At 39.2% G+C, this 27,542-nt stretch overlaps 1 protein-coding gene and 1 long non-coding RNA gene across 2 annotated transcripts in view; one reads left to right on the top strand and one right to left on the bottom strand.

Moving 5' to 3' along the window:
- The window catches only part of LOC148843713 (beta-mannosyltransferase-like protein), a 35,683-nt gene extending 18,279 nt beyond the window's left edge, over positions 1-17,404 (top strand). Inside the window, exon 2 of the mRNA XM_088959822.1 lies at positions 16,818-17,404. Within this exon, the coding sequence (XP_088815948.1) occupies positions 16,818-16,991 (174 nt within the window). The 3' untranslated portion in view covers positions 16,992-17,404. The remainder of the gene's footprint in view (positions 1-16,817) is intronic.
- Positions 17,405-18,598: 1,194 nt separating this feature from the next.
- Positions 18,599-21,854, bottom strand: LOC148843714 (uncharacterized). Its single transcript, XR_016102995.1, has 3 exons — positions 20,240-21,854; positions 20,069-20,158; positions 18,599-20,002 (listed from the first exon to the last, which is right to left on the bottom strand). It is a non-coding gene; the product is annotated as an uncharacterized LOC148843714 (long non-coding RNA).
- Positions 21,855-27,542: the final 5,688 nt, after the last annotated feature.

The following is a 27,542-nucleotide window of genomic DNA, read 5'->3' on the forward strand; positions in this document are numbered from 1 at the left end:
CCCCAACTCTTGGAGGGATAGGATTACCCTAGACCTCAACCATTGGATATGGAATTTTGGAAGAATCAACAGGTTGAACGAGGGCCTTGAAGAAAGAAGCACATGAAAAGGAACCAGAGGAGGAAAGAGTTCAAATGCGACTATCAGGTTTTGAGGAGTCCAAGTAAACCCCATCAAGGATATGAAGCAAATCCAAGAGCTCATTAAATTTTGAATCCCTCACACCCCTCCATAGTTGTCAAGGCGACGCCTAGGTGACAAGGCGTCCTTGGAGGCTTGCCTCGCCTAATCGCCAAGCAGTTTTCTATAGTGTGTTATAAAAAACTTTTATATTCTTAATTTTTTGAGGTTTTAATTATAAAAAGGACATTTTAAACTAAAATATTCATTTTATGTGTTTATATACTAATTTATTTTTATTATTTTTTTATTTGTTAGGGTTTAATCAAAACAAACATTGCTAAATGCTGTATTGAACCCTCAAAGACTTCAAAACCTGAACCAATAAGTAAGGAAGAACTTAAAATGCTGTCTTCTTTTTCTTTACTAATTATGTGTTTATATACTAATTTCTTCTTTTTCTTCTTGTTCCACCTTTTCTTCTTTTCCTATAATAGAAATAGGGGTTCAGCCCCTATATTTTTTTTAATTTTTTTCTTCTTTTTCTTCTCATGAATATGTTGGAATATGCTGATTTTCTATACTTTAACATGAAGTTTATACTTTTCTTATGAAAATTATGGATATTTATTAAGGAAATATATTATGGAACCTAGGGAACTACCCTAGGATACATATTTTTACTTAAAAAAATCCATCACCTAGGCGACAAGGCGCCCCCCTATTGCCTAGCCTTGCCTTGGCGCCTTGAAAACTATGCACCCCTCCTTAAACCCAAATCCCAATCAAAACCTTTTTGAACTTGATGGAACCAGGAAAGATGACGCAAGTTTATCTTTATATTGCAAAAGGACAAATATAGCGGGATATTTATCTCTCAAAGATAGATTACCCACCCAAACCTGTTCCCAAAATTTTATAAGGTTACTAGAACAAAGGTCATACCTGATAAAGGATAGGAAAGATGGAAGGACAACAATAATGGCTTTCCAAGGAGATGCTTTGGTATCCCCAACCAAAATTCTAGCATCCTAGCCATCAGCTGCAAGCCCATGAATACCAGTCACTATCTTAACCCAAAGCTTGTCCTTCTCCATAAGTTGTCTCCATGGCCACTTTCCTAGCAGAGCTTCATTTCTTTTGAGTAAGTTACCTAGGCCTAACTTCTTGCTTCTACTCATCATTTCCCAACAAACTCTATGGCCTTTTTTTCTCCTCCCCTAGCTCCCACAAGAAATCCCTCATCGACTTTTCCAGTTTTCTACTCACACTCACTAGCATCTTAAAAACAAACATAAAGTACACTGGCAAATTGGCCAAGGTAACTCTTATCAATGTGATCCTTCCTCCTAAGGATAGGTAGTTTTTCTTCCAAGATGTAGGTCTTTTGACAAATCTTTTAACTATCCTTCTTCGAATTATCACCTAAAGGAAGCCCTAGATACTCCAGTGGCCATTGAGACACCTCACAACCCAGATAATGTGCATACTCCAACAACTCCCCTTTTTCCAAATTTACATCCACAATACAACTCTTGTCAAAATTCACCTTAAGGTTGGACATTAACTCAAAGAGTTGTACTGTCAACTTGATATTTTGAACCCAATTTCTACTTCCTCCATCACAAAAAAGCAGAGTATCATTTGCAAATTGCAAGTGAGTAACTGGAACACTGCCATGACCTACCTTCCAGCCTCTCAACAGCTCTTGTGAATCCATAGTTTTAAAAGGCTAAAGAGGCGAGGCGTGACGCGTACACCTTAAGGCGAGGCGGCCAAAATAAGCCTTGCCTCAATAGCCTCAGAGAGAGGGAGGGAGGCAGGGAGCGAACCTTTGTTATTCTTATTCATGAATCATTGGAGAAGATAACTCTTTTTGTTGGAAATCCATTGGTAGAGTTGATCGAAAGAGTGAGATTGTGAGAGCAAACCCTGTTCTTCATGAGCCAGAGAAGATTGAAGTTTCAATGATGTAGTTGTTGGGAATCTACCATTACCACTGGGAAGTCCATCTACCGACCAATCTGTTTATATAGATTCAAGTCTACAAGTTTAAGCTTCAAAACCTGAACAATATTTTGAGTTCAGATGTTTTGAGATCAATTGTACTTCAAATGAAGATTTTTAGGCGTGAAAAGATGGATGAAAAACTGACGAATAAGTACTTCTGTATTTTAATGTTTTGGATTGAGTCGACTAACTGATTGTTGCTATATGTACTCTGTTATGATTAAATTTATTAATACAAACAATACCAACAGTCAAAAAAGTCCAATCGTCCAATGGGTATATGAGAGTGTCTTTTTGCTCATTAACATTTAACAGGGTTGTAGTTGCTTAACAAGTAATGGGATGTACACAAATTAACATCCTATACTTTATTTTTTTTGGTAAATAAAATAAATTACTTTTATTTAGTGAATATAAATCCTAATCTTAAAATTCAAAAAATCAAGTAAATTACTTTTTTGATTGATAACAAATTGATTTTTTGATATTCAAATGCAACTTTGTCTTCAACATGTATTCACAAATACTAATTTTTCTTTGATTCTTAGCTTCTTCTTCTAGCATATTTATTTACTTTTTCTTCTTTTTTTTTTACAATAATAAAATTATTAATTGGTCAGTAATTTAGTATGTTTTGGTTGACCACCAAATTACATGATCAACTCCTTCATTACTTTGAATCAGTAGCCAATTTTTATTTTCCTTGTTAGGTTTCAAAGTAGCACCATAAGCACTTCATCATTGAAATTAATACATGTAGCAAAAAATACCTAATTGATTAGTATGTTCCAGTTTGATATGCTTAGTAGTACTATTATAAAGTGTAAGCTAGCCTATTGGTCATTAGACTATCGATATATTACATAAGTTACTATAAACTATAAGCTATCTTATTGGTTATTAGACTATTAATATACTAAATAAGTCGCACAAAATTACACAAAACTTCATTTTCATTCTTTTCTTAATGCCTTTGTTGTTTATGAACTATATTTATAATTTTTTATCTTTTTACTTCGAGGCTTACACCTCAAACCACCTTGAGGCTTACACCTTGCCTCTCCAATACCCAATGGCCTCACCTCTGCCTTTAGCCTTTTAAAACTTTGTGTGAGTCGCCTTAGCAATAAGCATACCAAGAACCTCAACAATCAAAGTGAATAGAAAGGGGGCTCCTTGCCTAATTCCTCTCAAAGCCGGGAAAAAATCCACTACAGTTCCATTAACTTGTAATTAGTAATGACAAGACTTAATACACCTCTTAATCCAGTTACACCATCTAGCCCCAAAACCAGAACTCCTCAAGACTTCCAAGAGAAAGGAGCCATATATGGGGCAGTTGAAAGAGTTAAATTGCCAGAGCCAATGATATTAAGCCTTTTCCCGTATTTTTTGTGACAGTTTGAATCTTCCCACTATAAGGTTTATATGAAGTAATGATGACTAGGAAGAGCACTAGTGATGCGATTAGAGGTTTTTGAGTCTATAATCCAAATTGGTTTATGGAGAACTGAGGTGACAACACTTACAAGAGAGTCCAATGGCAGAAAAAGCAGATAATATGGTAGAAGAAATCATACATTGAACTTGTTGTTCAAATATACCTCCAATTAAAGAAGATTGCCCTACAGTTGGAGTAGCAGAAGTAGAAAAGGGAACAATGTGTAGAAACTAAAAAATCAAAAGTGTCTTAATATGCTCTATGAACTTCACATCCCCCTTGTTGTGGCTAGGTTTTACATTTAGTCAAGATATGTCCAGAGTGCTTGCAATATACATAGAAGTTTTGCTTCTACCAATGGGAAGCTATCTGTCTACTCTAACCTTTCTATATTCACGAGACGTTTTTTTTTTATGAATAACAATAGCTTTATTAAGAAAGAAAGCCAAGAAAGGAACAGGGAGAGAGAAGATCTCTTAGCTCTCCCATGAGGGTTCAAACAGACCAGAAAAAACAAGAAAATTAGCAATTACAATTGAGCCCAAAACGTTGCATCCCTATTCACCCCTTGCTTTGCTAGCCCACCAACTATGGAATTATCATTTCTTTTGACCCAAACCACTTTAACTTAATATTGTGTTAACCACTTGAACATTTTCCTTTCATTGCTGTAATTCTAGAACCTGCTTCTCCCATCATTGAACCATCCCACTACTAGCTTGGAGTCACCTTCTATGATTAGTTTACAAATTCTCATCTCCTTTGCCCTCTTAACCCCTTCCAAAACTGCCATTAGTTCAACCCTTAGAGAGCCGCCTTCTCCAATTGGGCCAGAGAAGAGTGCTATGAACTTTACTTCATTCCTAAAAACACCTCCAATTCCTGACGACCCTAGATTTCCAACAACTCCCATCAATATTTAACTTGACATACCCATTGCTTGGGGGGTCCAAGAAGGAATTAAAACATTCTTAACCGGGATTGAGGAAGCAATTTCCTTCCAATTACTTGTGAAATCTTCCATTGAAAAATCCTTAAAAAGATCCAAGGATTTAGTTTAGTGTACTACTATGTTGAAGATCACTTCTATGATAGATTCTTTGGTTCTTTCCTTGTCTGAGAATAACCGTGAGTTCCTCTCTTCCCAGATAGTCCAACAAATAGCAGCATGTACAACTGAAGAACACCTTGGATTGCTTTCCAAGGGGAAGCTCTTGTAGCCCTAGCCACAATTCTAGTATCCCAACCATTAGCTGCAAGCCCATGAATGCTAACTATTACCTTAGCCCACAAATTGTCCTTCTCACTAGACAACCTCCATAACCATTTTCCTAAAAGGGCCTCATTTCTCTTCTAAATAGTTCTGATTACCAAGCCCTCCCCTGCTTTTGCTTTTAGTAATCATCTTCTAACCCACCCTATGATCATTTTTCTCCTCCCCTGGTTCCCAAAGGAAGTTCTCATCACTTTCTCAAACACCTTAGCTACTCCTCCCAGGATTTTAAAGACCGACAAGTAGTACACCAGCAAATTGGCTAAAGTAGATCTAACTAGAGTGGTCCTACCATCAAATGAAAGGTAGTTTCTCTTCCAAGAGGCAAGTCTCTTCTTAAATCTCTCAACAATCAGATTCCTAAAGCTACACTTCTTTGGGTTATCTCCTAAAGGCATGCCAAGATATTGCAAAGGCCATTGAGAAACCACACACCCTAGAAGTTCTGCACACTCTAGTACCTCCACCTCCTCTAAATTTACTCCAGCTATACAACTTTTGTCAAAATTGATCTTTAGATTTGACATGTGCTCAAAAAGTTGAATTACTCTTTTTAGATTTCTTATCCACCTCAGATCACCCCACTCACAAAAAACAATCATATCATATGCAAATTCTAAATGATTTAAAGGCACTCCAAATCTTCCAACTCTCCAACCTCTAACTAGGTTTCTTGAGTCAGCTCTAGAAATGAGTCTCCCAAGAACATCCACAATTAGGGTAAAGGGGAAAGGGGATATAGGGCCGCCTTGCCTAATGCCCAATTCACCCCTGTTCACAAAGGTGGAATTCAGTCCTGGATTTATAAGTCTTCTCTTGAAGAATTCCTCTAGGCAAAGATCTGAACACTAACCCTCCCAATGCTCTTCCCAATCCACTGAAAATAGAAACCTGTCCAGCTTGAAGAAAATTGGATTACTTTGGAGATTGGGTGGAGAAGGTTTTGCTAGAAAATCTTTTGAACATTTCGAAAAATGTAGGAGAGAGGAAAACAACACAAAGAAATCAATAGGGGAGGGGGTGAGAGAAAAGAGAAGGTCTATGGTGAGTAACTTTTAAGAAGACACAAGCTGGATATGGTGTTGTTGTAGGAGACAAGTTGGAGAATTTTGATGAGGTTAAAAAATGAAATATGGGGCCATAGCAATGGGTAGGGATGCTCACGGTTTGGTTAACCGAACCATGAGAATTTTTCTGAAACCAAACTGGTTCTACCGGTTTTTACCTTTCCCCGAACTGAAATCGAACCGGTACCACTGGTTGATTGGCTTTGGTTTTTGACCGATTCAGATCTTCAGTTTTTTGGTTTTTTATATTTATAACATATATTATTAATAAGTATAATATATTATAAGTATTGTACAAATATAATATATAATACATACATACATACATAACTGCCGGTTTTTTTCTAGGTTAACTAAAAACCGAACAGGTGATTATTTGGGATCCAAGGGTTTTAATGAGGGTTGGAGAGAAGATAGATGTTTTTAATATCAATTTGTTTTCAAATGGTGGATGGGGAGTGGTATTGTGGTTTAACAATACCACTAGGTATTTCCACTCTCTAGCAGATGGCAAGAGAAGGAAGAACTTTATTTCCAAATTGGTAGTAGATGGAGTTGAGTTAGTACAACAAGAGGAGATTGCCAGGGCCTGTGTGGAGTACTTCAAATCTATTCTAAGAAGGCCTATGAGTAGAAGGGTGTGGGTAGAAGGTTTGGATTGGCCAGATGTAGGGGTGGAGAACAGGAGAAGGTTGGAAAGAAGCTTTAATCTAGAAGAGATCAAGGAGGCTGTGTTTTCTATGGATAGAACAAAAGCTCTAGGGCCGGATGGGTTCACAATGGCTTTTTATCAGGACTGTTGGGATATCTTGAAAGATGATCTCTTGCGGGTGTTTGAGGAGTTTTTCAGGAGAGGAATTGTCAGTCCAGGTGTGAACTCTACATTTATAGCCTTAATTCCAAAATAGAAAGATGCATCCCACCCGAAGGATTTTAGGCCAATTAGCTTGGTTAATAGCTTGTATAAGATCATTGCAAAAGTGTTGTCTTTGAGGCTGAAGAAGGTACTGCTAGATATCATCGCACACTATCAATGGGCTTTTGTGAGTGGAAGACAAATTACTGATCAAATTTTAATTGCTAGTGAGAGTGGAGAACTTTAAGAGGGATAAGAAGAAGGGAGTGGTTTGTAAGTTGGACTTGGAAAAGGCTTATGACTTGGTGGATTGGGATTTTTTGAGGAAAGTTTTGACTAAATTTGGGTTTGGGGCTAGATGGTGTAAGTGGATCATGGGCTGTGTCCGGAATTGTCATTATTCAGTGCTAGTGAATGGGACAGTGGTAGATTTCTTTCCAGCTAGTAGGGGTATAAGACAAGGAGACCCCCTTTCTCCTTTCTTGTTCATTCTAATTGCGGAGGTTTTGGGGAAACTGATTCACAGAGCAGATTCTAGGGGGCTCATTAGAGGCTGGAGAGTTTGGAGGGTGGAAAACCCCCTTACTCACTTACAGTTTGCTGATGACACGATTCTGTTTTGTGAAGGCGGTAATGTGAGCTTTATCAGGAACTTGAAGTTGGTGATACAACTGTTTGAGGAAATGTCCAACTTGAAGGTTAACCTTAGGAAAAGCTGTGTAGTGGGGGTGAATTTGGACGAGGGAGAGATCAGGGAGAGTGCTGAAGTGTTGGGGTGTGAAGTTTCGGGGTGGCCTTTGAAATACTTAGGGTTGCCATTAGGTGATAATCCCATGAGAGAGAGTTTTTGGAACCCGGTGGTGGAAAGGTTTGAAAAAAGACTGGTATCCTGGAAAAAGAACTACCTCTCTCTTGGTGGGAGAATTACACTAATTTAGGCCACGCTTGCTAACTTACCCATCTTTTTCCTGTTGGTGTTTAAAATCCCAGTGAAGATTGCTAACAGATTAAAGAAGCTAATGAGAGAGATCCTGTGGGAGCCGAGAGAGGAGAAGAGGGATCATAGAGTTAGCTGGGAGATAGGGTGTAGGAGTAAGTCTTGTGGTGGTTTGGGGCTTGGGAGTATTAGGAGAAGGAATATGACTCTATTGGGGAAGTGGTTGTGGAGGTTTCTGATAGGTTCTGGAAATCTCACACTCAATTTACAGGCACTCGGCAAACACACAGTTCAAAATGAGAGAAAACTTGTATTCATTCAATGGAGAGTGATAACAGTGGTCGGTTCTTCGAGAGACCGCCGACTCTCCCAACACTCAAAATGTTCTTTCCTCCCCCCTCCCCCCAATTCAGACCCCCCCTATGTAATAATCCCCCCTGACATCATAACTAATTTTCTCAGAAATATTCCCTCCTGACATCCTAACTGATTCCCTCCAGATATCATGACCAACTCCCCATATAATATTCCCCCCTGACATCATAACTAACTCTCTCTAGCAATGCCCAACTGGCATAGCTAAACATTTCCTTCAACCGACTGCTGACCTGGCTTGCGCTGCCCTTTCCCTCTCCCAGCATATGTGAGGATAATTGGGGGCCTACCATTACCTGCCGCCCAAAGTCTAACCTTGTCCTCAAGGTTAAAATGAGGGAATTGATCTCGTAGCAAGTCAAAGGGCTCCCAAGAGCCTTCAAAATCAGCAGGTCCCGCCAATGGACAAGCACTAACAAACCAGTAACTCCTGGCTTAGTGGATGGACACACACCGCACATGGCAGCTAGTTCCACAAGCATCTCCATATCAGTAGACAGAGTGGAAGGAATCACAGGAGAATAGATATGGTTACTAATTACCTTTTTGAGTTACGAGACATGAAAAACTGGGTGAGTTCGTGCATCCGGAGGGAGGTGAAGTTTATAAGCGACAACACCAATTCTTTCCACAATAGCAAATGGTCCATAAAAACGAGGGGCAAGCTTTTCATTGGCTCGGCGAGCTAAAGACTACTGATGATAAGGTTGCACCCTCACATACACCAAATCCCCAACATCAAAATTCACATCACGCCGGCTTGCATCAGCCGAGTCCTTCATCTTTTGTTGTGCACGGTGTAGGTGAGCACGTAGCTCCGTGAGTACAGCGTCACGTTGAAGGAGAACAACTTCTACATCAGCGTTAGCAGTAGAACCAAGCTCAAAGCGGATCAATGGGGGAGGATTGCGCCCATAAAGCCCCTTAAAAGGTGTCATACCAGCGAGAGGGAGAGTCAGCCGCAAAGCAGCGCAAATAAGTCTCTAAAAAGCGATTAACCACCTTCGATTGACCATCCGTCTGAGGATGGTAAGCTGAACTACGACGCAATTCTGAACCTTGCAAGGTGAAAAGCTCGCACCAAAAGAAACTCATAAAGACTTTATCACGATTAGACACAATTGATCGGGGAATGCCATGTAATCGAATTATGTTGTGTAAGAAAGCCTGTGCTACCATGAGAGCTGAGAAAGGATGACTTAGGAAGAGCCTTAATAAAGTCCATAGTAATGTCCTCCCAGATCTGATCAGGAACGGGTAAAGGTTGCAAAAGGCCAGTAGGAGACATGGATTCATATTTATTGCGTTGACACACGTCACAAGCCTGCACAAACTCCTGAACAGAGCGTTTTATCCCCCGCCAATAAATTTCAGCTGCTATACACTGATATGTTCGACGGATATCAGTGTGACCCCCCACAACACCAGAATGAAACTCTTTAAGTAAGAGGGGTATATATGGAGAAGAAGAAGGCAGAACCAATTTACCATGATAACGAAGGTGATCCCCAACTAAAGAGTAGATAGGATAGGCCGCAGGATCCTGCTGTTTAACTTTTTTAACGTTGGCCAGAAAGGAATCAATGTCAACTTGCTCCTTAAGGTCATTAAAATCAAGAAAAATAGGGAGTGTAAGATAATTTAAGTGCACTTCAGCAGGAACTTTGGAAAGAGCGTCAGCCACAACATTCTCAGTACCTGGTTTGTACTGAATCTCAAAATCATAATTCATAAGCTTAAGGAGCCACTTATGATGTTCACCTTCGACAACTCACTGCTCCAATAGATACTTAAGGCTATGCTGGTCAGTACGTACCGTGAAGTGCCTACCAAGAAGATAGGGCCGCCACTTTTTAATGGAAAAGACAATGGTCATCAACTCACGCTCGTAAACAGATTTGGACTGTGCAGATGGACTAATCTTGTGGTTGTAAAAAGCTTCCTGAGTCGATTGGAAACGTTCAAGGAGTTCTTTGAATTCTTCCCATCCGTGAAAAGGTCGCCGTCCTTCCCAGTAATACCAAGCCAACGCATCTCCTTCTAGATAGACCACGATAGGCGCTCCACCGAAAGTAACCCATTAATTTCAAAATAGTGCTCAACACGAAAAAGCCAGCCGTCTGGATTCTCCCCATCAAAAATAGGCAGCTCCAACTTCCGAGGAAGAGAATCAGAAGCATGTTCCAACACCGAGATCGAAGAAGACACTGGAATTGCCGTGCTCTTCCCTTTGTCAGCACCACTACTCGATGCAAAAAATGGAGGAGAAACATCAGCAGTAGATAGAGGAGCAGATGATACCTGAGGAAGATCACGTTGATGAAGCAACAGATCAAAACTTTTCACCAGATCCTCGCCTTCTTCCAGAGATTGTACAGAACTCTCCAGAGTCAGAATCTTCGAAAGACCAGCTGCTATCTTATCTGGATCGAGACGCTGAAAGTCATTACATAAGCCATCCATCTCCAAACGAAAATCTGCATGCAGAGAAGACAAACGTTCTTCGAATCCCTCCACCTGCGATGCCACCTCTTTAACTATTACCATGGCTGAGGAAGTCACGCTCTGATACCACTGATAGGTTCCGGAAATCTCACACTCAATTTACAGGCACTCGACAAACACACAGTTCAAAATGAGAGAAAACTTGTATTCATTCAATGGAGAGTGATAACAGTGGTCGGTTCTTCGAGAGACCGCCGACTCTCCCAACACTCAAAATGTTCTTTCCTCCCCCCTCCCCCCAATCCAGACCTCCCTATGTAATATTCCCCCCTGACATCATAACTAATTCCCTCAGAAATATTCCCTCCTGGCATCCTAACTGATTCCCTCCATAATTATTCCCTCCAGATATCATAACTAACTCCCCATATAATATTCCCCCCTGACATCATAACTAACTCTCTCTAGCAATGCCCAGCTGGCATAGCTAAACATTTCCCTCAACTGACTGCTGACCTGGCTTGCGCTATCCTTTCCCTCTCCTAGCATATGTGAGGATAATTGGGGGCCTACCAATTTCCTATGGAGAAGGAGAAGCTATGGGCTAGAATTGTGGCAAGTATACATGGGCTGGAGCAAATGGATGGGATGCTGGAATCAGAGCTAGGACCACAAGCAATTCTCCTTGGAAAGCCATTCATGACCTGCTACCTGTCTTCTTCCCTAATATCAGGTATGACTTGAATTCCGATAACTCCATAAAATTTTGGGAACAAACCTGGGTGGGGAGCGCCCCTCTAAAGGATCAGTTTCCGTCTTTGTATGCTCTTTTTAATTTGAAAAATGAGCCGATCTCGTCTTTCACCACCCCGTCCTCTTCCACTTCTGGGATTGGGTGGAACTTGGGTCTAAGAAGGGATTTGAGGGACTCAAACTTCGACAGTATTTCGAACCTTATTGTACTTCTTGATAACGTTGTCTTAGACCCCACTAGGGCGGATTCTAGAATTTGGACACCTACCCCCAATGGCATTTTCTCTTGTGCTTTGTTCTTCAAAGTCTTAAGTCAGTCCACCAGTCCTACCTTCCCCCCTTTCCCTATTGGTGAGGTTTGGTGCAGAACAATACCTCCTTGGGTTGGTAGTTTTTGTTGGGAAGCCTATCTGGGAAGAATCAACACTGGTGATCTACTCCAAAAGAAGAGACCCAATACTTGCTTGTCACCTCAGTGGTGTGCTCTGTGTAAAGCGGATGGGGAGACTGATTTTCACCTATTGGTGTCTTGCCACTTTGTGAGGTCAATTTGGGATTGGGCTTTCTCCTTATTTGGATGCAACTGGAATCCCCCATCAGACTTGTAGGGCCTTTTCTCCCCTTCCTTGTTCAGGTGGCAAATAAAATGGAGGACAATGTGGAGAGGACTAAGGGCTGCAGTATGTTGGACACTGTGGGAAGAAAGAAATTCCAGGATATTCTCAGAAACTCAGAGAGGAGCAGCAGATCTGAGGGCTATCATACATATTAGGGCGGTACAGTGGCTGAAATCTTTGGAACTATTCACAGATTACACTATGGATGACATGTTGAGGAAGTGGGGTGAAATTGCAAATTGCACACAGACCAAGTCAGTAATGAGTGTGGCTTGGACCCCCCCACCTAGTGGATTCTTGAAATTAAACTTTGATGGGTGTAGTAGGGGAAATCCGGGACAATCAGGGATTGGGGGTGTTTTTGGGGATGAAAATGGGGTCATCTCTGCCATGTTCTCAGGCCCAATTGGAGTGCGTGACTCCCTTAGAGTTGAGATCTTTGCAGTTATGGAAGGAGTCCGGAAAGCTAAGGAATTGAACATCAAGAAACTCATAATTGAAGGGGATTCAGAGGTGGTGATAGGGTGGCTGACTAAAGATCAAAATGGTTTATGGAAATACAATAATGAGAGGAGGAAATTCAAGTGGCTGGTGCGGGAGATGGAAGTTAAGACATGTTGGATTAAAAGATCGGTCAATTCCCTTGCTGATGGTTTAGCTAAACAAGGGGCAGAAAGGGATTCACTGTTTTGGGCTAAGCTGTAACGTTAGTGTCTTTTTTTCTTTTTTCCTTTCTTGAAGCTCTTTGTGGCTCTTGGAAGATAAGTGTGTTTGTCTTCCACTTGTAAATTTTCTACTGATGATTTAATGAAAGTGTTATTGATAAAAGAAAAGTGGTATTGTGGTTTAACAAATGTCTATGAGAAGGAATCACTTTGTTGACCCATCCCTAATTGGTGGTAGGTTTACTTGGACAAATGGTCAATGCCCAGCTATCCTTAGAAGACTTGACATATTTTTATTCTGTGTTGATTGGGAGGAGTATGTTGGGGAAGGTAGCTGGCTTTATTTGGACATTTTTTTTCTTTCCTGTTGAGTGTCAGAGATTTTCAGCCAAGATCTCCTGAAGAAATCTTCTCCTCTTGGATAAAGATTGGAGGTGGTAAGAGGGCTAGAGTGCTTTTTGAGTTGCACCCCTTTTTCTGTCTGTTGGAACATATGGAAGGAAAGGATAGGAGATTATCTGAGAACAAATCCTGGAGCATAGAAAGGCTGGTGGCGGACATTAGCAAACCAGCGGCAGATTGAGTGTTGGTCCTTCCAGATTTTGTGCAAGTTAATAGAGGAGATTTGGGGGAGAATTTTTGGGAAATGCTTGATTTGCAGAATTGTAATGCTATTAGTTTTTTTTTTGGGTAGTTCTTGTGTGAAGTTCTTATCTTAACACCTTATTAGCTTGCAATCCTTTTCTTTTTCTTTCACTATAAAAAATCTAGTAAATTACCTGTTGATAATTGATGGAATCCAGTGATCACCTTTTCTCCATTGCCAGCTTGCTTGGGAAATTTGGAGTAGGATCCTATGAGAGCTCAAAATCTCTTGGTTCTTGTTCACAATACTCAAGGAAGCTCTAAATTGTTGGAAGGGTTGGGGAAATCTGAGAAAGGCTGGAAGGTGTGGCAATCCATTCTGGAAGTTATTTGTTGGATCATTTGGAATGAGAGAAATCAAAGGATATTCAATAAAAAAATCTTCACAGCACATTGAGATTTGTATGAAGGTGATGGACACTGTACTCGTGGTTAGAGGTGCACAAGGAAATCAAAGGGACTGCTTTTGGGGATATACTGAATGCCCATTCCATATAATTTGACTTGGAAGACTTTTGTTTTCTGTTTTACCTTTTTTGTAGCTTGGATTGTATAGTCCCTCACTGTAAAGTCAGTATATTTGGGGGTGTTTTACCTCCCTTTTTTCTAATGAAAATTAGTACATTTTCTTTTTCAAAAAAAAAAAAAAAAACAGAAAAGAAAGAGAAAAGGTTTGTATAGAATATTGAATGAGCAGAAAAGGTCCATAGAAGACATTGTGGAGAGAATCCAAATCAGAGTTCTTCATTGGGTAAAAACGGTGGAATCATTTGCCCTATTCTCCACTGCTGACCTTAGAGATTGGTGGTACATTGCTATTCAACATCTTCCCAAACTGAGACTGATGCAGTGGAGCCCACCAAATCATATAAAACTGAATTTTAATGCATGCAGCAGGGGCAATTAAGGTGCTTTAGAAGCAGGTGGCGTGCTAAGAAACTTCCAATGGGTTATCGTAGGGAGATACTCTTGTCCACTAGGTGTATGAGACTCAACAAGAGCAGAGATCTAAGCTGTTCTCTGGGGACTCAGGTTGAGCAAGGCACTCCAAATCAGAAATTTAATTGCGGAAGGATGTTCTAAACTGGTTGTGGGATGGTTAAAAAGATCAACAATTGCACTTGTCATTATAGAAACATGATGAGGGAAAAATAAGGCAGCTAGATATAGATGTGCTGATCACTTACACATGGATTAGAAGATCAACTAATGAGCGAGCTGATTCATTGGCAACCAAGGGATGAAGGAAGCAGTTATTTTTTGGGACTACAAGAAAAATGATTTATAGTGAGAAAAGAAAAGGCGGGTAAAAGAAAAAGGTGGGTGGAAGATTTATAATGAAAGGGATTAGAAGGAATGAGAAAACACCTGGAATATTTATAATGAAAGGAATTTTATTCTAAATACCTATAGCAAGGTGGGTGGAAGATTTCTCCAGAAATATTTTTCTGAAACATGCCTTCTCTCATGTTAAAATTTTGCTATTATCTTATGTTTCTTTCTTTCACTCTTCATAAAAATCTGTCTGCAAAAGAAGGTAAGAAGCCATCTATGGTTGAGTTATTTAACCAACTGATTATGGTCCCCCTACTAAAGATGCTTAAAAAATTTAGGATCAAACCATTTATAGCCTTCTCCTTTGACTTGATTGACCATGGTAGGGCTATTGGAGGGGGGATTCTCTGAGGGCTGAAATACTGGCAGTCTTGGAAGGGATTAAAAGAGCGGCAGCTGAATATTAGAAAACTGGTGGTGGAAGGTGATTTGAGCCTGGTTATTAGGTGGTTGCAGCAGGAAGACTTCAGTTTGTGGAAATACCTAAATGAGAAAAAGAGAATTAAACATTTGATTCAAAACATGGAAGTTCACTTTCAGTGGACTAAAAGGTGTGCCAATTCCTTGGCAGATTCTTTGGCTAAGCAATGGGTGGGAAGAGCTATTCTTTTCTGGGAAACTTTGTAATCTGAAGTAAACTTTTGGGAGGGTTAAGACATTTTACTCCTCCCTCCTATTGTATCATCCTTTTTAATCTCTTTATTAATAAAAGTTTTTGTTATTTATCAAAAAAAAATGGTAGGGCTATGATCAGTTTGTATTTGGATTAGATCTAGCTGCCTTTGAATCGCTTCAAATTATTAAAAAGTTAAATCTAAATCCAAACTGAAATCTGATCAGATCTAGGGGTCTTGGATTGGATTTGGGATTTAATCCAAGTCTGTTTCATTATCTTTAAAATAAGAAAAAGAAAAATAAAAATAAAAAAGTAATCACTTTTTAACAAGATAAATTTATATTAATATAAAATACTAAATTTATTGATTACAAACTTTATATAATTATATATTATCCATATATAAACAGATCATCCAAATCCGAAATAATTGAATTGGATCTTGGACCAGGTGTTAGATTTTTGGACTTTGTCGACAGCACTAGATTATAGATCTGTCCAAATGGAAGGTGCAAAAGAATAATTCCCCCTGTGATAAAATTATTTACTCTTGCTGACTATGGTCTACTACAGAAAGAAATGAAAAGGAAACTTGCAATCCAAGACATAAGTGTATTATCATATCTGTAAAAGAGGTTTGGTGTTGTAAAGCTTCTTGGTTGTATTTTTCATCTTGTAAAATTTGGATATGAAAAGAAATGCAACCAGAATTCCAATCAAAAGAATTTCTAGTGTATATGTTATGCATGTTGGTTTATTCTATTTATTTATATTTCTAATTTAAAATCAAGAAGTTTTTCTTCCCTATGTGGAGATGTAATTAAGGGAATCATCTATATGACACCCAGTATGGCCCTTCTCTAGAAAAAATAAGAACTTCAATCATTTGATTGAGTGAATTGTGTTGTGGGAAAACGTTTTCAACGTTTCTCACCAAAATACACTAAAAAATAATATAGTATTTAATTTGATATAGTTTCAATGGTCTAATTAGACAAAAATACTGAGGAGAGTCAACAATATCATTGTTGATTTGGGTGGGAAAAATTGTTCTACAGAAAAGGATTTAACTAATTGCCTAATGCTATTTTTGTGAAACGTAGTGAGATATATTATTTCATCATAACAATTTTTATGTCCAATTTTGTATTGTGAGGTTCCTGTACAATTTTCTTAGCGTGCTGGAATTTAGAGAACTTTGATTTGTGTCATTTCTTACAGTTTCTCAAAGTAGTGTATAATTTAGGGCTGTGTGTGGTTTGAATTCCTTGTGTGCTTGTAGAGTAGTGGATTTAATATCCTTTTGCCTATAAAAATATGCAATTTTTATTAGAAATTCTTTTTAATTAGTTTGCTTATCTGATTGATCCATACATTAGCCTAAGATCCATCTCGATAATCTCTAGAGGACCTCCATTGAAGATCAATTATACACTCGAAAAACCTTTTTGTTTTCATAGTTGACATACAAGGTGCTTGATATCTGATTGATACAGGTTTATTTTTCATATGGTTTCAATTGGAAATCAATTTATAGAGTATCAAATGGAAATCAGTTGGAATTCTACTTGTGATATTTATTTGTAGCAAACCTTTCATTATTGGCAACTCAATTCCTAAACTAGTATTATAGATGTTTGAACTTCATCCATTGTCTAACAGGCTGAGATTGCACGGCAAGAAGCAAGACTAAAAATGGAAAAAGAAAACCTTGAGAAAGAGAAAAGTGTTCTGATGGGAACTGCATCAAATCAAGATAATCAGGATGGAGCCCTTGAAATCACTGTTAGTGGCGAGAAATACCGATGTCTGAGGTTTTCCAAGGCTAAAAAGTGAGGTTTAAATGTTGAAAATAAGGGAGGAAATATGGAGACAACTTTCAGGTCTCTTGATGCTATCAATTCTTTACCGACCATGAGGCCCCTGATGCAATTTACGCAAGAACTTGTTTCATAAGGTGCAATGATGGTTTAATTGCATATATTATCTAAATTCAATGGGAATAACCGGTGGGCTGATGGGGTGCTTCAAGTTGCATGTGTAGTCTATTTTTCAGTTGAAAATGGTTTGGTAACGCAATAATGGTGTAATTCAAGTAGACAAGCTGTATCGTAGTGTTTGCTTTTTTTTTTTTTTTCCTTTGTATGTTGACGATATCCAGTCAGTACTGTTACTCATGTAAATGGTGAACTTGCTCACTTAACACTTACTGATACAATGGGCCAAAAGTTGCTCCGATGTTGTGCAAATTACATTTGTACGATTATCGTGATTTACTTGCCTCCTTTGCTATTGGTGTGTTTTAATTGGTGTAAGCATATCAACTCATAAAAAGCAGTGATGGTCGAGTCTTCGGAGGTTCAAGGACAGCGGCGGTGACTCGGTGACGGTGTTTTAAGACTCCGACTGGAATACTAACGGAATGTTTTCTGGGTCCCGGTTTTACTAGTTATCCAGGCAGTTTGCCCATCCAACCCATCAAAATCGTCATTCAATCGGGACCCAGAAAGGCCACTGGTTCCCAGTTTCCATGGTCCGACCATCTGGTTCGGGTTAAGCAAATCGACCGGACCCCTGAAGGGTTGTACTATGTACCCTCTAACGAGGTATCAGGCCTTCAGGTGGTGGAGCTCCCAGAGGGGGAGAGAGAAATCGAGGGAGAATCTAGATCTCCCCATAAATTGGGTCTTAGATCTGATTAAGTGTCTTGGGACTCCGTGTGGATAATGGACCCTTATTTATAATATTCTCTTCATTAATTATAATTCTAAAAAAACTTCCTTCTTTTTGCATTAATGATACTTCTGGAATTTTAGGAATCAACAATATAATTTGATCTGATATTTTGGATTCAAGGTTCAAAATATGTTAAGTATTGGATCGTATTGGTCAATATGTATTGTATAGTGGCCTTCCCGATATATCCGTACAGGGTTTGCCGTTGAGTCAGCTTCGTCAATTCCCTTTTATAAATTTATTGACATTAGCCCCCCTGTTCAACTTGGTCACTTGTGGCTGACGTTGAACATGAATTAGAGTTCTAACTTAAGTGATTTGATGCATATTCATCTAAACTGTCATTCAAGAAGTGACACTAAACTTAGAAAAACTCGGGTTGTGAATCTTGAAATTCATGGTTTATTATGTGCGAGCGCAAATGGCAGTCTGTGAATCTCTTGTGAAGTCAAGACTCGACTGGATTTTGCGATTTCAATTCATGAATCCAAGTTGCAATTTCAATAGTAGGAGGCTTGTTTGCCTTGCAAATCTGTCTTGTATAGTTGTATGGCTAATTTGTTCTACAATTCTGTGAACCTTATTGTTTTTTAAGTTTATTTGCAAGTTTGTGATTGTGCAGATTTGTTTGTGATCCACGATTTTTGCAAATTTGTTTCGCGTTTTGCAAATTTGTGCTGTGAATTTGGTTTGCAATTCTATGAATATGAGCTTTGAATCTGATTTGCAAACCTGCCTATTCACACATGTAACAACAATGCCTAGCATTTGTCTTTGCTACCTAAAAGTTCAGGCATTATATAATAGATCAGAAGGTGGTCTTGATAGCAAGAAATGACAGTCAAATACTTCATAGACAGACCAGTGCTCTCTGGGCGGTTCGTCAAATGGATGATGCAACTGAGTGAATACAGTATTGAATACACCCAGCCCAGAGCAATCAAATGTCAAGACGTTGTTGATCTGCTGGCAGCCTTCCCATCTAGTAGTGATTTTTCCATCTCTAATGAAATACCAGGAGACCTCCCCCTGATTGCAACAGTAGAAAATGCCGAAGGGACTTTAACCTTCGACAATAGTAGCACCCAAGGTTCAAAGTATCGACATGTATCGGCCCGTATCGGCTGATACCTATCAAGGGTCTGACCGGTTCAAGGGGTGGAGGAGGCCTAATTCACCCCCTGAACCAGTTACAAAAAAAGGCATCAAAAGCTGTATCGATTCGCCCATACACCCATACCGGCATATCAGGCGTATCGGGCGAATCAATCGAAATTTTGAATCTTGGTAGCACCTACTCCTCATATGTTTCCCTACAATGATGCAACATATTGCATTGTCGATCACCTCTATGCCATATTGCAGAGTCCTGATACTCCAAATTTATTCGTGAACCTTTTCTATTTTCAGAAATAGGCTAGACTCCTTATGTCTAGTCTTCTAGTCTTCCAAAACACATTAGCCATGCGAAGTGCTCATAACCCCGACAGGGAACTTGGTAGTAGGAAGCCACCCCTTTTGAATAATCAAGGACACCATATCTGCGACGTTGCGGATAGTAATGAACTACTCTTGCCTATAGACACCTTGAACAGTAACAGGATTGGACACCGCAAAGCCGACAGACACCATGTCCTCTTTCGTGTAATAGTCCTTCATCTCTTGGTGCACTACCGTGAGTTCCGCAGAAATATCCAATTCATCGCAAGGAGTCTCAAAACACATCACCCCCGCAATTTGAACATCTTGCATAGGTTCTCCTGAAACATCGTCCTCTTCCACGATCACCGGGACTCATAGAAGGGTCGAACCTCCCTTCATGCCAAACCGGAGGGAGCGATAACTTGTGTAGAAGCCTCAGGGGCCGTATGATCCTCAGAGACATCAAGGGCCCCCAAGGGCTCAACAACAGGATCGTCAGCAAACTCGATGCCTTCCTTTGGCTGATCAACTTGAGATCCCGACACCTTCAATAGATGTTGTACCAGACCAATGTCACCACCAACTCCATTCTCCTTCACAACCTCAGGGCAGAGAGCGCCCAATTCCATAGCCAATCGCTGGATAAGTGGCAATACGATGACACACAAGGGGATGGAACCAAAGGATACCTAAAGGAAACACAAAGTCAGAACAACATAATACGTAGAAAACACACACTGATAACACAAACATACCTCATCGCAGCTAATATGGCCGTTGGCCAACTATGAGCCTATGAAATTGGGATGCTCTTCCTCCACCTCCACCCTATTTAAGACAAAATACTGCAAATAAACAATAACGATTAGAGACACAACAAATAACCAAGAAGCGATATACAAAACATAACAATAACAGAAGCTTACTAATTCGGAAGCCTTCAACTCCTTCCTCTGGATATGAGGAGCAATCTTTTCAACTCGACCACCCGCGATGGGAACTATAAAAAGAGTAGTAGGTGGCATGACACCCCTTGTTGATTACACATACTCTACACTGACCCCCTGCACCCTTTTGTGCGAAGGGTTAGGTCTACTCCGCATGGACTCCTCACAAGAACGCTGGGTAGAGACCCCCTCTACAACACCCTTGCCACCGGGGTCCTGCACTTCAACCTGGGGCACCCCCAATTTGGTGTTGCCACTGAGTCACCTTTGGATCCTACCACTAACAACAGATAGGAACGAACCCCTCTCGCCCTCTTACGCTTATTACTAACAGGGGATGACTGCTCTCCCCCTCTTCGATTGTGGGCCACTTACCTTTAGCATAAAAGTTGGGATGATGCTTCCCCTCCAAAATAACCTAGGCCACTGACACACCCATAGGGCCATGAACATCAGAGGGAAACTCCCCAACCTGTTCAGCTGCATGACCTGGTAGGGTGGGGGGCATCACATGTCGCGGTCCTGTTTGGCATTCATCCAAAGAAGCAAGCCCCAACTCTATTTCACCGACACCAAACCACTTGTCCCGTTTGGCATTCATCCATCACTTCCCACGAGACACACATCCAATGTCATATCAGTGCCCTTACCCTCCAATGTCGCTATGCCAATAGACATCGGGGACGTACGACGCTTGTAACTCAGATCCATTTCAAGTGGAAGTGCTCATAGATAAATATGAATAAAAAGGGGGAAAAAACATAGGACGTATGATGCTTGTAACTCGGATCTATAATCCGATGAATCGTGTTGTCCATTTGGTCATAAAAGTATCCCAAGAACATGAAAGCCAGGGGAAGTTGATGACCACCGACTACCAGGATTACAAGTGGATCCAAGACGGTGTAGAGACCATAATCAGAGTTTCCTATAAACAAGAATCGTGATGCAAACATAGAGAATGAATGCAACGAGATGGCATTGGTTGTTTGCCTTCCTGGCCATCACATCTGTCGAACCCTTGCTTTAAAACCAATAACCCATCGACGCTTTAAGGGGCCACTTCCCCCGAGCGGTCATAGCATCTACCTACGCCTTAAAAGCGTCTAGCTCCCTCCCCAACTCCGCATACAGACCCAATAGTGCATTGGGAATAGACTCAACATACTACAAATGGTGGGTCAAAACGACACTAACCAATGACAATGCAAGTAAGGTAGCCACGTTTCGACAATAACGCCAAATTCACCAAACACACCTAAAACGTATGTATTCGGCAACACCAGTGAGACAAGAGTGGCCACAAATAATCTACCCCTTCCTTACCTGGAAGATACATGAAATAGTCGATGAATCATAACAACTCGATACTGTGTAGTAATCGATAGTATGTAGGGTTTTCTAGGACGAAAAGAGCCCATGCTGTAAAATTTGCAAGAGACTTGGAGCCATTGGTCCTTGGTTTAGAACACCTAAAAGAAACAGTGCATTTCAAGTAACTGTACAGACATGTAATTTCATTCCCCTCCACAGCATCAAACTCGCCCTTTCTCCCTCTCAACACCGGCATGGGAGGCCAGAAACCCTTCTCGCTGTCACCAATCATAGTAGACTCATACTTAAATGGTAACTCAGTAGTGTCCACCTCCTTGATAAAATCGACGAAAAGGTAGTTAGATTGTATAATCTTCTTTTGCTTGTGCTTGTGAGGAGCCGTTGATACCAAACAAGATAACACTACCAAAGGGAGGAAAACGAGCGAGGAAAGCAATACCAGATTGAGGTTATCTTCACAATAAAGCAAATGTAGAGGTGAAGGATGGACTGTACGATATCGTTTATAGAAATCCTATGTGCACTGACAACCGAAATGGCGCCGTAGGGAGATAAAAGGAATGATTGCCTAGTCACCCGTCAACATACAACTGAAATACCAAACGTTACAAAATTACACTGCTGTTCCTAGGAAAAAGGTGGAACACCTAGACACTTAATTTAAAATACCTGTCGCATCACTATACGCATAGTGACCTATTTGGTCAAAGAGCATGAAGTCTGATACACCCGCCGACACACATGATCCACTAGCAAGAAGATGAACAGGCGTTAAGACATTCAACATGGTGGGAAGTCCGCCATCACCCACTATACACAAAACTGAAATAAGACTGTACAAAATACAACCATAATAACAAGAGTGATGGGGTACCTAGAACATGACCCAACACCTCTTCATTAAAATATTGCATGACGAGAAGTGGGGAAGAGAAACACCCTTCAACAGACTTCCCCAAGACAGAGAATACATTTACAAGTCATTGGAAGCAGAAAACACCTCGACAAGGTACAAGAGGGCTGAAATTACCACCCCCCGGACACATAAACACTCAAGGTGTTTCTCGATAGAAAGCACTTTTCCAAGACACAAGGGGGGGGGGGCTGAAAATCCAAATGTAATCAAAGTTGTCTCTTGACAAAATGCTTCCTATTGAGAAATAGGGGGGGGGGGGTAATAATAACTATATAAAAATAATCAATCCTAACAACGATGAACTTCAAATCATGCACCCAGTAGCAACATCCTTTCCCAAGACATGATCAAAATTTCATGATCCCCTCAACAACTATAGCCACTAGAAGCACGCATGCGATACCAAACTCCAAGAGTTAACCAACGATTGGACGGAAATGAGCTTAAAGTCATCTTCCCCCACGTGCCGACCATAATAATCTAACCAATACCAAAATGTGCTATGAAAGAAGCAACACGTGATAAAGAAAGCAAAGAAATCACACCAACTATAGAAATGCTTATTGATAAGAATACTGTTACCAATAAGCAAGGGGGCTAATTGTAAGTACATGTATTTCCCTACAATGATGACCACGATAAAGGCATCAAACCAGTCATACGATGGACCCACAACTATCACAGAGGCCATTGTGAATCTACGATGAACCCATAACTTTTCGAACACTAGCCATGAGCTCGAAGCCATCATGGACCTACGATGGACGAAAGGAGCATTACACGACTGCAATGAGCCAATGTCACTCATGGTAGGACACCTAGCAGGCTAAGTGGAACTCGTTTCTGATGTCACCCACCCCACCTTGATACGGGAGACCCGCAAAGAGAAGTAACGTAGGTGCACTATGAGAATCCTCAGACGAAAGGAAACTTTGTCTTGGGAAGATCTCACGTGACACGTGGCGAACCCTCAGTAGTGTCTTGACAACCGACATTGAATCGAAGATCCTCTTTCCAAATAGGAGTCAAACCCCTTTTTGGTTCATTCCCTTTAGGGCCTTGGGATCTCTCCTTTTAAAAAGAGGCGTAGACCATAACAAACACACGATTCCGTCAATTGAAGATACCTACCTACCTCTGCTACCTGATACCTCTAGCCTTTCTTCTTCCTTCAAGGAGATCACTACACTTAGCCTTACCATACCACTTACACCCCTATAGATGTTGCTTATTTGGTTATTATAGAAAAATTTGAGAAATTTTTAGGAGAAATTAGCTCCTAAAATTTGGAGAAATTGTGTGAACAATTTGTTTGCAAGGTTTGTGAAATATTGTTGAAGAATAGCCCGGAAAATTTGAAGGAATTTTTAAGAAAAATTATCCCCCAAAATTATGTGGAATTTTATGTTGAGTCCCTAGAAGTTTGAAAATTAATCCCTAAGGTTGTTGAAAAATTATCATCTATGGACTATGGTTTTGAATAAAACAACCCCTAGGGTTGTTGAAATAGCCTCCATGCTTTAAACTAATTTTGTCAGCGGTGCAAAGTAATTATCGTAAGTAATGTGAAACTATAAGAGTATTTGTACAAATCCATCTTTGTTGGTGAGAAGCCAATGTGTGGTATCATACGAGACATATCATGATAACATATTGTTCCTTAACAGGTATCATAAGGGATATGAAGTATAGAAAAGTAAAGCATGGATAAGATAAATAAAATATGTTAACTTGTTAAGCACAAGTATGTGAATAAAAATATAAATATGTGAAGCATAACTATAACTAGTGTAGAAGATGAGTTAGTATCCATTAGTATGGGCTTGTAAATCATGAATCATGATGCATATGTATGGTGTTAAATGTTAAATGTAAACATAAACATGTGCTCGAGTTTTGAGAGGTGTTTGAGGAGACAAGAGCTTTGAGAGTTTCCTAGGGAGGCTAGGGTTTTATATAAGATGCATGGGGAGATCAAGGCTTTGTATGAGATATTTGGGGAGACCAGAGTTTGGTAGATATTCTTGGGGGCTTATTGAGGCTTAGGGTACTGCGTCAAAGTTACTAGGGCCTTTATCTATATATATAATATAAAGAGGAAAGAGGGGAGGTAAGGGGACCTCTCCCATAGGCCTCATACAGATTTCTCTCAATTCTTGTACAATGCACATGTGGCCTCAAAAGGTAAAAATAAATTATTAAAAATCATAAAAACTTCCTCTCCCATTACAATTTAGTACACTGTCCTATTTAATTCCCACAACTCATTAGTTTCACTTTAATCCATCCTATTTAATCACCTAAATTCTCTATATTACACCATGCTATTTAATTCCCTCCACCCCATTAGTTTCACTTTAATCCTTCCTAATTAATCACCTAAATTAGGAAGAGTCTTTAGTCTTTTACATCTCATCTGTGGCTTTTTCTTCTCAAGAGTCCCCTCGTCTCTCTTCCTCTCTCTTCTTTTTTTAACCTCTTGAATATTATAATCTTGTATTTACTATTCCTTACCATGCTATACTATTCCTTCTATCAGGATCAATGCTTACTCTATTTTTTTCTATTTTATTTTAGTGAAAATAGTGACTACTCTCTTATTAGTTGAAAGTAATTGTTGCTACACAGAACTTGTTAGAGATTACCATCGCAGTAAGTTTTGTATCTTTTCTTCCTATTTTTATTTTACTTAATGGAGACAGTGGCTACCCTTTATTGTTTCAAAGTGATATTATAAAGCTGGTTACAGGGGAGAATCCAGTAGAAATCCCAAGTAAGTGCTTATGTTTCCATTTTTTTTTAATTCATTAGAATCATTAGTTACTTTTATTTCTTATTTTATTTTGTTAGAATTAATGATTACTGTCTTAATTGTTATTTTATTTTATACTTATTTAATTTTATCTACTTCATGGAGTTAGTGGTTACCCTTTATTGTCTCAAAGTGATCTTATAAAGTTGGTTATAGGGGAGAATCCAATAGAAATCCCAAGTAAGTGCTTATGTTTCCAATTTTTTTTAATTCACTAGAATCATTAGTTACTTTTATTTCTTATTTATTTTATTTTGTTGGAATTAATGATTACTGTCTTATTTTTATTTTATTTTATACTTATTTAATTTTGTTTCCTTCATGGAGTCAATGGCTACCCTTTATTGTCTCAAAGTGATTTTATAAAGCTTGTTATAGGAGAGAATCCAATAGAAATTCCAAGTTAAGGCTTATGTTTCCAATTTTTTTTTTTTTAATTCACTAGAATCATCAGTTACTTTTTATTTCTTACTTATTTTATTTTGCTGGAATTAGTGATTACTGTCTTATTTTTTTATTTATTTTATACTTATTTAATTTTATTTTGCTAGAATTAGTTTTCAAGTTCATTTTATTCGAATCACTTTTGATGTGTTGATGGCAAGATTTAGGTGGTGAAAGATAGAAGGGAAACTAAATGTATTTTATTTTCTAATATTTGCTATCCTTTTTCCTTGAAAGTGCTTCATCAACATGGGATAGGTTGCTATTTTTATGGGGTTTAGTTTGGTTTAGACTAGGTTTTTTTATTTTATTTTTATTTTTTAATTTGTTGATTCTTTTGAAGGTTTTCTCTATTATTTCCTTTGCCATTTTTTTCAAAATTTTATAGATGTATTTATGCATTTCCATTATGATTTTTGGTATTTCCTTTTTGAAGTACATGTCGTTCACCACAACCGTAATAGCATAGAAGGTGCTAAACCAATGCTATGAAGATACCCACAACGAGTTCACAACTTGGCACATATTTGCAATGAGCCTAGAGACCACACAGACTTGTGATGAGCTCAAGGTCATCACGGACCTGTAAAAGACTTAAAGCTATAATACCGAAGATGAATTCAAAGTCGCCAAGGATCTGCGATGAACACAAAGCCATCACAAGCTTGTAATGAGCTTAGAGCCATCGCGAACCTGTGATGAGCTGACAATCATCACAAATATGCGATGATCTCAGAGCCATCGCAAATCGATGATGAACAAAATATAATGAGTGACTGATGTTACTCGTGATAGAGTGCCATGTAGGATTAAGAAAGACATGTAAGACAAGCATTGACATCACCACTCATGCCACGTTAGTACGGGATACCCATGAAAGAAAGTATTATACGTGTATTATGAGAATCCTCAGACGAAAGGAAACCTCATCACTGAGAGATCTCATAAGACACGTGGCGAACCCTAGCGGTATCCCCCTGATAACCAAAACTGAATCTAAGATCCCCTTTTCGAAAGGGAATCAAACTCTTTTGACTCTTTCCTTTTGGGATCTCGGGATATCCCACTATAAAATAAGGCCAAACTTGTAACAAACACAACATTCTGTCAATTAGAGCCTTTATCTTACCCTTTGCCCTATGCCTTCCTTCATCTTCAAGGAGACCACCACTCTTAGCCTTACCACACCACTCACACTTTGACATGGGATGCACTTTATTGTTATCTTCTAATTCTTCTTTACTCTTTTCCTTCTCTTTCTCACAAAATATGCAGAACTTTCAGTTGTCTTCACCAAATCAAGAAATCTAAATCCAAAAGTTTTGATTGATATTTACCTTTTTTTATATAAATCCTTTTACATTCTTTTATAATAATGTTTTGTTCACTAAAGTGGATTCATACAAGATAACTGTGTTCTACTAACTACTTGAAATATATCTTAATTTTAGTTTAGTTTTAGTGTTAATAATTTACCATGTTCCTATATAACAGCATAAGGGAAATTACCCCGTAACCATTAGATCCTTTACCGGCCCTTGTAAGGGGAATCCCATCCCATGCCTTATGCTACTTTAAAATGCAAAATTAATAGTGCACTTCATCTTTTTATTCTTTCTTCCTTTTGACTTCTCTAATATGATTCATATCAAAAGAACCACATTCTTAGAAATACTTTGACAATTGATAGTTGGATCTCTATATGGGTAAGATTTTTTCAGAGATTTTCCCCAAATTTAATGTTGCTTTTGGTGCTATTTGGTTGGTATCTCATT

This window comes from Nelumbo lutea, chromosome 8, assembly GCF_056320005.1.
Source record: "Nelumbo lutea isolate HS-2025 chromosome 8, American lotus-T2T, whole genome shotgun sequence".
In the NCBI taxonomy this organism is placed as follows: domain Eukaryota; kingdom Viridiplantae; phylum Streptophyta; class Magnoliopsida; order Proteales; family Nelumbonaceae; genus Nelumbo; species Nelumbo lutea.